This window comes from Sinocyclocheilus grahami, unplaced genomic scaffold (genome assembly GCF_001515645.1).
Source record: "Sinocyclocheilus grahami isolate Dianchi unplaced genomic scaffold, SAMN03320097.WGS_v1.1 scaffold449.1, whole genome shotgun sequence".
In the NCBI taxonomy this organism is placed as follows: Eukaryota; Metazoa; Chordata; class Actinopteri; order Cypriniformes; family Cyprinidae; genus Sinocyclocheilus; species Sinocyclocheilus grahami.
The window spans coordinates 2,641-15,547 of NW_015505628.1; the positions used below are offsets into that span (position 1 = coordinate 2,641).

The 12,907-nt window shown below is 34.8% G+C and overlaps 1 protein-coding gene across 1 annotated transcript in view; it reads right to left on the minus strand.

The window, feature by feature from the left end:
- LOC107552386 (spectrin beta chain, non-erythrocytic 1-like) overlaps positions 1-12,907 on the minus strand; it is a 92,972-nt gene that overhangs the window by 1,042 nt on the left and 79,023 nt on the right. Inside the window, exons 13-20 of the mRNA XM_016234255.1 lie at positions 10,923-11,076; positions 6,909-7,779; positions 5,218-5,423; positions 3,480-3,517; positions 3,122-3,412; positions 2,823-3,047; positions 2,663-2,752; positions 1,456-1,734 (exon numbers count right to left, since the gene is read on the minus strand). Coding sequence (XP_016089741.1) covers positions 1,456-1,734; positions 2,663-2,752; positions 2,823-3,047; positions 3,122-3,412; positions 3,480-3,517; positions 5,218-5,423; positions 6,909-7,779; positions 10,923-11,076 — 2,154 coding nt within the window. The remainder of the gene's footprint in view (positions 1-1,455; positions 1,735-2,662; positions 2,753-2,822; positions 3,048-3,121; positions 3,413-3,479; positions 3,518-5,217; positions 5,424-6,908; positions 7,780-10,922; positions 11,077-12,907) is intronic.

Here is a 12,907-nt window from a genome sequence, read left to right on the forward strand (position 1 = left end):
AACAGTAAAATTACAATACTAACATTTATGAATGTTCATGGAGTTTTTGGGCGGAAACGCGCAGGAAGACCTCAATGCTTTTTTTGTTGACAGCAGATTTATATATGAGTCTCATTACGCATACGTCGCACGTATCGCATTATCACATGCCTTGTAAAAATTCATAATAATGTGACTGAGCAACTGAAGAGTAACTGGTTCAGCGCAGATATTCCTCGCGCTTTGGACTTTGAACCCTGGTTAACAAGCAGATCTGCTGTGAGCTCGTACAGTGCTGTCAGAATACATGCAATTCGTGTGTGTATTAGAACGTTCTGCAGTTTGTTTACTAATTGTTTAAGGCCATTTCACGATTTCAATCATCATACAGTAACCAGCAACAATCAGCCCTTCCTCTTCTCATCGAAGACATGCGCTGCAGTCCTAAACAGTCTCTCGGTGTCAGTGCTTGTAATGAGTTTTGCGTCTTTCTCGGACAGTTTAAAGCTTACACACTGCTGACATGTGTGCTGCATTATAAAGAGTGCGCGCCTCTCACTCTTTTTGATCGCGTCATATCATTGTTTGGTACAATTTATTCTGTCTTTTCGCTTGTTCACTAATTTTTGCTATTTTCGGCTGAATAATTTCGGTTGCCGAACATTTGGTGCATCCCTAGAAAACACCCTTCAGTAATAACCTTCAGAATTTAGATAGGAATCAAACTCTTAAGTTTGGTGTATGTACAGTAAGTGTTGCTGAAGCAGAGGAAAAAACTTTAATGGTATGCATTGTATTTGAAATTACAGACAAAAAGTGATCAAATTTACTCGAATAAACACTTAAATGTCTGAAATTCAACTAGTCTGAAATAAGACATATTATGAAAACTGTCAGTAACTTAGGAGGCATTACTTATGTCTCCTTTAAGTTTCACTTAATTGAGAGTCAGCATTGTCAACATTAATTTAGCAAACTAAATTCTGCTGCCGTCTTGTTTTTTTGCTCTACTAGTTTGAGATTTTGATGCTATGCACATGGGGTTGTTTGGTTTAGTACTGATTGAATGACTAAGGCTACTGTTACTTGTCTGTATGCTTACATTATCTTTGCCTGTATATTGATATTATGATATTATTGATACAGTGTTTGTCATTTTGTCTGACAGTTGGATTGTGTGTGTACGAGTGTGCTGGTATTGATCTGTTGGTTCTATGTATAGTATAATTTTTAGGAATAGTGTACATTTTATATGTATTTTGGAGCATGCATGCATTATGTATTGTTTAATTCTGTTATATTTTTAGGGTGACAATTTTACCATCAGTCCAGGGACTGCAGATGCAAAATAGCCTTTTGGCTAATTCTGGCACATTGTACATTTAATGTTTTATTGATGTGCATTCATTGTCCCTGTCAAAATAAACCTGAAATAAAATAAAATAAACAGATTTGATTCATGGGAACATCCCAGACCTTGGCCTTCTCTTCAGACATCATGTAGAGCTCCTGCTCGCTCATCCAGGCTTCGGCTTCAGCAGCATCAAAGTAGTACTGCTGGGCCTTATGTGCCTCCTCGAGTCTGGCGTGTCGCTTCTCCGTCTCCTGGATGATCAGGCTCCAGAGCTGCTGCAGGTCGGACAGACGGGCTTGGATGGCCTCTACATTGGGACTGTCGGCCTTCAGGATGCTCTGGCTGCGCTCGAATATGTCGTCACAGCGAGGCTGATGGCCCTGGATCTCCTTCTGTAATGTCTGTGGATAAATGTACTAATTTAATAAAATGCACAATTTAGCTCAAATCGTCATGACAACACATAAGAAGCAGCGCAAAAGTTTGGGGTCGGTAAGATTTGCAATGTTTCTGAAAGAAGCTTTTATGTTCACCAAGGCTGCATTTGTTTGCTAATATTGTAAACTTGTATAAAATAACCGCTTTGTATTTGAATATATTGTAAAATGTAATTTATTCTTGTGATTAAAGCTGGTTTTTCAGCACTCTAGTCTTCAGTGTCACATGATCCTTCAGAAATCATTCTAATATGCTGATTTGCTGCTCAACAAACATTTCTGATTATTATTAATGTTGAAAACAGTTGTGCTGCCTCATTTGTTTGTGGAAAAATTAATTATTTGATGAGCATTTCTAAAATCTAAATCTTTTATGCATTATCAGTGTTATTTTAGTATAATTGAGATCCTATTATAGTATTTTTATTTGTTACAGTTTTTATTTGTATATTTTACATTTTCATTCTAATTTTAGTTCAAATTTTAGTCATTTTGTTGTTGTTTTTAGTAGTTTTTTCCATGTCTATATAGTTTTTTATTAAATTTTGATTTCAGTTTTGGTTTTCGTTATTTTAGGTCATCAAGTTAAATAAAATGAGAAATCTTACTAACTGAAAAAAAGGTCAGTTTTAGTTAAGTCTGAACATTCTAAATGTCTTTACTGTCACTCTTGATCAATTTAATGCATCCTTGCTGAATAAAAGTATTAAGTTTTGAAAACAAAGATCTTACTGACCCCAAACTTTTGAACAGTAATGTTGTACAAATAAAAATATATAACCCAAAACAGCACCTTTACGTCATTTTACGAATGAATCTCTGATCAAAAACATCTCTAGTTTGTGTTTCTTTTTAAATAGTAATAAAAAAAAAAGATCCCATAATACATGACCTGGTTCTTCTTCATAAGCAGCTGAACAGTCTGTAAATTGTGGCCATGGTCTGTCGACGTAGCGATAGGCATCCGCTCCTCAACCCAGAGCTGAGGAGAAACAAGAAGTTAAACACATGAACAGCTCAACATTCACACGCACATATAAACCCAAACTCACAATCTCATCCTCCATGTCACGGTTAAACTGATGAATCTCACGAGAGGCCATGAGGAAGTCTTTCCGTTTCTGCAACGGCTCCAGCAGCTCCTTAAACTTCAGCTCCACCTCCTTCCGGCGTCCATCCACCTCATCCGTGTCCTTTCCCTCCTGCCTCAACACATGAGCTTGAGACTGGAGCTCCTCCACCTCCCTCTGACGCACCTCCACCTGGTTCTCCAGCATCTGGACACAGAGGAGAAGAGTTAGTCTCGTCCTTCAGAATATAAACACAGCCGTCAGCTCTGATCCTCTCAAACCTGTTGTTTCTTCATCAGGATGCTGACGCTGGTCAGATCTTTGCCGTAGTCGTCCGATTGGATCTGACCCTCCAGACCCACCAGCCACTTGTCCAGATCGGCGCAGCTCTGCGTGAAGAGCTCGGCTTTGTTGGCGTCAAACAGACACTGGGCTTTAGTCTGCGTCGTGGTTTCCAACTCGGTCCACATCTTCTGCAGCGCCGCCAGCTTCTCCTTCACTACGGCTTCTGTCTCCGGCTTCTCCGAGACCAGCTGCTTCCCTTCCTGCAGACAGGCAGAGATTACAATACACTAACCGTTACATCCACGCATTCATCCAGAACGCTTTGTCAGAGAGCAAACAGTATTTGTGATATACAATGCCAGGCTTATCAGACAACAAGATTAGGAAGCAAGCTAGAAAAGAGGAGAAAATGGAGAAAAGAAAAAAGGTTTGAAAAATGCATTGGTTTAATTTACATTAGAAAAATGTAGAGTTTAACAAACAGTTTAATTATCCTTTTATGACATTTGTTGTTCCTTTTAACATCAAGAATATTATATTAATGATACACTGATATAGTATGGAAGCCCGTTTCCACCATGGAATAAAAAAATATTTTTATCTAACAATTCTAACTTTTTTTCTCACAAGAATCACAAGAATTCTGACTTTCTTTCTCACAATTCTGAGTTTACATTTCGCAATTCAGTTTTTTTTGGTTTCGGTCACAGAATAAAAAATCAAAAAGGTAATTGCAACTTTTTAATCTTATAATTATGACTTGTTTATGACAAGTTTACATGAAAAAAAGACACTGAATTGTGAGAAAAGAAGTCGCAATTGCTTTTTTTTTTTCCTGTGGTGGAAACAGGCTTCCATAATATAGAAACGTATTCTTTATATAGCTTTTTAAAAATTATTTTTATTATAGCTGATGACCGATGATTTTATGCATCCTTACTAAATATCATGAAATTATCATAAAAGCATACAAAGAGGTCACCACACTGCAGAAAATGATTTTCTTATGCAGTATTTTTTTTTCAGTCTTACTTTCCTGTACAAATATCTAAGCATTCTTCAATCAAGATACATCTACTTGAGATGCACACTGACATATTAAGTCAAGTATAAGTGAGTTATGCTTAAATTAGAAAAAATATCTGCCAATGATGTAAGAAAAATAATCTTGGTTTCCCTTTAAAGGGGTGCTATTATGCTTTTTCAGATCTGCAAAGTTACAAAGTTCAAAGTCCACTTCAAAAGGAGATATTTTATTAAACAGAAATCACTTTTTTTCAGCAGATATAATAAATATTTATTTTTTAAATAAATATTTTTTTAATTAAAAAGCATTGTTTGAAAATAAATAAAGACTGCCAAAAAATATTTGTTTTGTAATTTAAAATAAAATAATAATAATTATTATTATTATATTTTTCTTAAATGCTTGATTTTTTTATTTTACAATGAAATATTACAATAGTAATATTTCTTATCTTGTTTTTATTTACATAATTTGTTTTTATTTATATTTATTTAGTAAACCAAAAGTGCAATTATCAAAAATATGGTTTGAAAATGAAATAAGCAATTCAAAAATAAAATTATTACTATGATTCTTATTTAATAATTTTTTTTAAACACACAATTTTTTATTTTACAGTGAAAAATTATGAAAATAATATTTCTAATATGTTTTATTTATTATATCGAAATCGCAATATGGCTTATTGCAATTATCAAAAAGATGGTTTGAAAATAAAGAAATGAAGAGAGCCAAAAAACAAACAAACAAAAAAGTATTGTATATATTTTTCTTAAATATCTTTTTATTTTACAGTGAAATATTACAATATTGAAATTTCTTATTTTGTAAATTTTTTTTGCATTGCATTATAACGTTTAAATTGAAATTGCAATATGTACAATTACCAAAAAGATGGTTAAAAATAAATATATATTGTAATTTACAATCAAAATATTATTATATTATTTTTATTATTATAATATTATGTTTTATATATATATATCAGTATCCCAGCCATATCAGTATCCCATGACCAGTATCTAGCAACATGTTCTGGTGACCAGCTATACTAATACTTTCAGCAGGTATTTGTGCTTTCTACACAGAACTTAAAAATACATTTGTCACCAGCACAGAATGCTATGACTTGCCTGGTGTTGAGTTTGTCTTGTTGGGCTTTGATGTCTTTCTCACTCGGGTGTCCGCTGTGAATGAGCTGCCTGGCGATCTGATTGACAACGGCCACGCGTGACGCCTGGTTATTCATTTCAGGCTCCAGACTCTCAAACCTGGAGGGTAATTAAAACATTTCATCACACAATCATCAAGAACAGCACTCCTGAAGAATCATGTTTTACAATAAGGGCCAATTTGTCCTTGAGAAATGTAAAATGTGATACCTGGCCACACTAGAGTGAGTTTAATCTGTTATCGAGCTCAGAGAACGTTCAGATGATCATTTGTACTGCTGTTCTCCAGCGGCGTGACTCAGCATGAACAGCTGTGGCGGTAAACGCTCCTAATTACACTGGCTTGAGAAAGCCAAAATTCTACTACCTAAACTTATTAGTCATTATTATTTTTCTTAGACAAATATCCCTAGAGCATTCAAGCTACATCCACCAAACTCGTCTCAGACCTTCAGACTTCTGAACACCCTAGAAACCTTCTAAAAGCAACACAGAACACCCTAATAACCATCTTGCAACATCCTTGCAACAACCCAGAACACCACAGTAACTGCCTAGCAACCGGACAGCAATCCGTTTATGGCTGCATGGACTTAAAAACTTCAAACTTGTAAAATTCCTTAATTTAAAAATGCTTAAAAATGTAGGTTTTTAAACTACATCAAACTTAAAACTGCTTCACACATTTAAAACAACCTTTTAAAGCTTTTTAAGCTACTTCAAAGTTCAAATTGATTCAGAATGCACATATTTAAACTTTCAAACATAAAACTGCTTCAAGCTTTTAAAACTATTTCAAATTGAAAACGTAAAACTCTTTCAAACCTTGCATTTTGAAAACTAATTCAAACCTAAAACTCTTTCAAAATGTACGTTTTTTAAAGTTACTTCAAACATAAAATTGGTTCAAAATGCACATTTACAGCTTTTAAAACTACTTTTAACTTAAAACTGCTTTAAATTCAAGTTTTTAAAAATCACTTGAAATTCAAAAAAGCTTTACACTTTTAAAACTGTCAAACTTAAAATGCCTCCAAACCTTGGATTTTTAAAACTACTTCAAACTTTTCAAACTAAATCCAACTTAAAACCGCTTCAAGCTTTTAAAACTACTTTTACCGTAAAACTGCTTTAAATTCAAGTTTAAATTCAACTAATTCAAACTTCAAACATCAAGCTTTAAACTGCTTCAAACTTAAAACCTTTTCAAAATGCAATCTTTTAAACTATTTCAGACTTAAAAAGACTTCAGACTGCTTTAAAATTCAAATTCTAAAAAATCCTTCAAATATAAAACTGCTTCAAAATTCTAGCTTTATAAATGATATCAAACTTAAAACTGCTTCAAGCTTCTAAAACGACATTTTTTTTATTAAAGTTTTTAAAGATAATTCAAATTTAACACTACTTTGAAACTATCTGGATAGGTTTTCTCAAGCCAACATCAAACATTTAAAAATGATGCAAATCAAGTAATAGCTCAAAACCTGCAAAGTTAGTGAAATTTGCAATGCCACAAATTCCAACTAATTGGCACAAGCCTGTGATAAATACGACCACAAATACACAGACTTGACCTCTCACCTGTGCTGAATGACCTCCAGGTCCTCCAGTTTCTCTGGGATCTCCATGCTGTTGAGCCACAGCTCCTTCTCGTCGATCCAGTGCTCACACGCGTCCGCCTCGCTGAACATCTTATAGAGTGCCAGGGCGTCCTGCAGGGCCTGTTTCCTCAGCCTGCTGAGCTCGGAGACCTCCTTATAGCGCTCCTCGATGCCCGCCAGCCGCTCGTTGACGTTGGCAGCCTGCACCTGTTCTGGAGGCAGGGACTGGGCCTGTTCGTGAAGAGCGTCAATCACCGAGCGATAACTAGCGACCTCGGCAGAGGCGTCTTTGTGTTTCTTGACCAAAGCTTGAGTGGAGAATTCATCGTGGCCCACGTCTGCGGTGGAGACGATTCGGAGCGCGTCTAAGGTCCAGGTGTCGACGTCATCCGCATCGGCCTGGAACTGGTGAAGGCTGCAAGCCTCTTCCAGGCGTTTTTTCCTCACCGCAGCCAGCTGTTCCAGAGCGGCCCATTGGGCCTGGATGTCGGCGATACGTTCGCGAATCTTATCTTCACCGAAGTGCCCAGCGTCGGCCATGGCTTGACCTTCGCGCACCGTGTGCTGGAGGTGACCGGCGCGGCCGCTCATTTCATCCTCGAGAGCACGGTGTTGACTCAGTAGACGCACGGCGCCCGTCAGATCCTTGCCGCAGTCGTCCGAGGACAGGATCTGCTCTTTCTCGCGAATCCAGCCCTCCTCCTCCGCCATCTCCCAGAAGAACTTCCACAGGCGGCGGGACTCTTCCAGACGGGCGCGGCGCTCCACTGCCAGCTGGGTCAGCTCCTGATAGCAGAACTCCATGTGGGCCACGCGGTCCCGGATGACCTGAGGGTCACAGGGTTTGTAGCCTGCATCGAATCGGAGAAGATAGAAAACATTAAAGAAGCAAGAAACTAGGGCTGGGTGATATGGCCCAAACAATTATCACCATAATTTTTTTCATAAATCGATGCATCGTGAATCGAGAAATGATTCAGCATCGATTCTGAGCTTTTCCGAATGCATCGCGATTCTTTCTCGAGTCGATTCTGAGCTTAATTCTGAACAGCACGTACTCTGCTTGTTTCCAAATCCTTACACTTGAACCTAAAATAATGATTCATTTACATTACATTACAAGTCGATGCTTTTATCCAAAGCGACTTACAAATGAGGACAATGGAAGCAATCGAAATCAACAAAAGATATGCAAGTGCTACAACAAGACTCAGTTAGCTTAACACAGTACATGTAGCAAGGTGTTTTTTTAAAATCATATAATAAATAAAAAGAAAACAGATAGAATAGAAAAAGAATAGAGCAAGCTAGTGTTAGAGGCCTTTTTTGCTTTTGTTAATTGTATAATAAATACAAAGAAAACAGATAGAATACAAAAAGAATAGAGAAGCTAGTGTTAGGCTTTTTTAAAGAAAACAAGCAGGCCTAGCAAGTCTAAAAGGGGCAATTTTTTTAAAAGAATAGAATTAGAATAGAGTGTTAGAGTTAGAGGGTCAAATAAAGATGGAAGAGATAATTCAATCATTCATAAATTCGAAAAGGTTGAAGCGAATTACAAGGGTGTTCACAGTGGGCTTTTTACATTAATCCCGCGTCATAAAAGCATTCTGAGCCGAGGTGAAATTACAGACTCAGCCGAACGCACAAATGCTCTTCGGCGCTCTTCTTCATCGGCATTTGAGTGTGCAGATAAAAACTAGAGTAGAGCGCCATCTGCTGTTAAAATCTAAGCTCAGAATCGATTTAAGAGAGAATCGCGATGCATTCGGAAGATCTTAGAATCGATCCACGAATCGATTCTGCATCGATTTATCGTCACAGCCCTAGTCGATATCGATAATTATCACGATAAATGTCAAATCTTTATTTAAGTTTATATAAGTTTAAAGCCAGATTTTTGCTCCAAAGCGAAAGTTGTTGAAACCAGACTGTTAATTTTCCTTAACAAAATAAATATCTTAATAGAAAAATACATTTCTTAGTTTCTGCATGTTCTAATGAGTGATATTGTTTCAAATCAAGAAACAGGTTTGTGTTGCCTGATAATATTAATAATAATATTACTTTTTTTATCTTTTAGAAATGCACATTTGGTAGTAGTAGAAGCATGAGTTAGGATGCAGATGCAAATTTTTGTTCATTTTAAAAAAATTGTAGCAACCTCATTTTTACATGGTAATTTATTTTATTTTAATGAATCGTTGGTCTTCCATAGTAGAATACATTTAAATTATGATAATCACAGTTAAAACCACACATAGCACCTCAATACTATGGTAAAAATGTAACTATGGTTTTTAGGTATTTGTATAAAAAACAGTATTCTAAAGACATTCAGTATAAATGCACACATGCTATAGCTTAATCACAAAAAATATTGTAATTATATTCCATTACTCCTTTAATAATATAATAAAATTCGACATGAATAGCCCACATTTCTGCCACAATACCACGATGCAGTTAGTGTTTCTACATTAAATCTATGGTAAATGATGGCGATTTGTAGATTGAGAAGTCTTCTGACTGTCTCGTTGCACACAGTGTTTCTGCTATTTACATGTATATATTTATATTCCGTTAAACTTTGATCCGAGCGGATAAACGGTCCATGTGGCATCGTTAGCGTGGTTTCCTTTCTTTTTTGGCGCATAAACATTATCGAACATTTATCGAACTCTTCATATCATTTTATCGTTTTAAAAATATATCATGATAATTATCGTTATCGATTTATCGCCTAAACCTACAAGAAACAATAGATAAATACACTGTAAAAATGTATTTATTGTATAAATAAATACAAGAAGCCCAGTATAAATGTATACATTTTTTGGAACTTGTGTATAAAACAGAACACTGAAGCGTGTTGCATGAAAACACTCTTTCGGGCTTTCTAAAATTGTATGTGTTTAACACCGTTTCTTTGTGAAATTTCTGGGTAAAAACTGTTTCTACACCAATTATTTTCAGTGCAGAGTTGAGAGAGAAGGAAATAGGGAAACAGATGGAGAGGACAATTGGTTAAAGACACGTTTAGCCACTTTTGACCTGAAGTTCTGTTTTTATTCTTCATAAGCTGGTTCACTATTATTATGTAGGCTAGAGTGAGTTTCTTGAATTGTAAGTCCATATGCTTTTGAAAAAAGGATTCCCACCCTTTATGAACAATGACTTTAAATGACTATTGTAGTGCTGCTTAAGTCATATTAAAATTATTTAATAGAGTTTGCTGGGGATGAATCCATTTCATATGCTTATGTAATACATACACTAAATTTCAATATATAATATATATATACAGTCATATAAAGAAATGAAAATGTATAAACAGATGAAAATGTAAATTAAAACTGTTTGTTTTCATATAACATTTATTATATATCATAATATATCAAATAATATTAATATAAATGTATAAAAACAAAATTCATCATAAATATTGAAATATAAATAAACTGGTTTAAATGATAAATAAATAAATAAACTGAAAATATAAAAGCAAAAGCGAATACAAAATTTAACAATACATTAAAGCTGATGTCAGGAACTAATCTTGTAATGCAGAAATGTCAAAAAAAATGTATTTTGTATATGTGCACACAAATAAAAAGCAGCTCAAATGCGGTTTGGACTTCATTTGTAGCATAACCAGAGACATTTATATTCACTATAAAAAATGTTCATGACTTTTCCACGCCTGTTAAAATTTATAACATTTCCTTGACTTTTCCTGGCCTGCAAATCAGAGTTTTAAAACTCCCTGTTATTTCCCAACAAAACCCAACCTGGACCAGCTCTGCATGCTTCCTCTGAATAAAAACAGCTCTAAACTGAATCATGAACTCTGGACTGTTAGATTCTATTCTAGCAGACTGAACCTGGCCGCCCTATTTTTATTGTCGTTCTGAAAGAATGGATTCTTTGCTATGAATATTGGCCAGAAATAACTAGTCAGTCTCTGAAGGAATAAAGACTAAGGAGCTCTTCTTACCCTCATCATCCACGGCAAGCTTCTGTGCGTTGGCGTTGACGGCTTTGACGCGGTCGGCCTGTATGCCGATGTCGGCCTCCACCAGAGCGTGCTTCTGCAGCAGATCCTCCACTCCCAGCAAATGCTTCCCGTAATCCTGAGACAGCAGCAGCATCTGTGGAGGACAGGAGACCAGATCAGGACATCCAACGTACAACTTCATCATTTAGATTAGCATTCACTTCCATTTGAAGCTGATGCATTAATCTAGTTTATACTGAAGCTTGGCACTGTGTGCCGCAAATTCTGTCGGCTCTAATGATACATTGATTGTCATGTTCCTCATTTGTAAGTCGCTTTGGATAAAAGCATCTGCTAAACTAATAAATGTAACATCAAAAAGCTAAACCATCGGGTTATATTCTAAACATTACGAAATATGCAATAAAATGGGTTCAATTATAGCAGCTACTCTAATTTCTCTCTATTACCTCCTCTGTTTCTGCCACGGGATGTAACTAGGATTTACACAAGGTTCAGTCTGGATCCTGCCCTTAAAAGAGATGCTACCAACCCCTCAGAGGACCTTTTGATCGCAATATATAATCATTGCTGTTAATAGTGTTCACTGTCTTTTTGAATACATGACATTAACTAACTGCTTGATTTTTACTGAATATTTCTGCCATATGGACATCACCACTGATAAGCTATAATGTAGAAACTTGAATTTTCTGTAAAGCTGCTTTGCAACGATTTGCATCGTGAAAAGCGCTATACAAATAAACTTGAATTGAAATGTTAAAGCTTCAATAATATTGGTCTACTGGGATTTTAACAGGTCAGAGGAGCATTTTAAAAACATACAAATTTGAGAGTTTGTTGGTGTCAGTGTTATTTTAGTATAATTGAGATTTTATTAATATTTTTAATTCGTTTTTATTCTTATATTTTCTGTTTTCGTTGTTTTAATTTTCAGTTCAATTTTTAGTAATTTTGTTGTGTGTTTTTGTAATTTTTCGTAGTTTTTTTTATATGTCTATATAGCTTTTGTTAATTTTTAGTTCAGTTTTAGTTATTTAAGTATGTCAAGATAAACTAAATAAAATAAAGAAATGTTGTCTTGGCAATTAGCAAAAATAAAATTAATAAAAAAATATTTTTATGGTTTTACTTTTAGTTAATTATAATAACCCTGATGATTCCATGTCAGGCAGTGTTTTTAGTGTTAACTAATACTCAAACTGAAGCTAAAACTATTAAAAAAGGTTTTCGTTAATTAAAATAAGCCTGAAATAAAACACTGAAAAGAAAAAAAATGCTGCCTAACTGAAATAACAACTAACTGAAATCAAATAAGTTTAAGCTGAAGTACTAAAATGACTAAAACTGAAATAAAAAATATAAATTAAACCGAAATAGGAAAACGGAATATTTACAATAAATAAAAAAATAAAATAAAAATGACAAAAGAACACAACAAAAAGCTTTTAACAGGTCAGAGCAACCTATTATAAAAAAAAAATAATAATAAAAAAAAAAAAATATATATATATATATATTGAGGGAAAATAATAAATGAGTTTCAACATTATGATTATTATTATTGCAAAAACAGAACTGCATCTATAGGGCCCAAAACATATAGAGCATAGTCAATCTAAGCAAATATTATGGTTAATAAAACCTAAAGCAAATAATCACAACATCTTTAAACATATTAAAAATTTAGCTGGACAATTTTTACCTACACTCTTAAAAATAAAGGTGCTTCAAAAGGCTCTTCAAGCGATGCCATAGCGATGCAACAAAGAAGCATTCAGTCAAAGACTCTTTAAAGAACCATCTCTTTCTTAACTTTTTATAATCTGAAGAACCTTCTTTCGCCACAAAGAAGCTTTTGTGAAACAGAAAGGTTCTTCAGATGTTAAAGGTTCTTTATGGAACCATTTAGACAAAAAGGTTCTTCTATGGCATCGTGAAGCACCTTTATTTTTAAGAGTGTA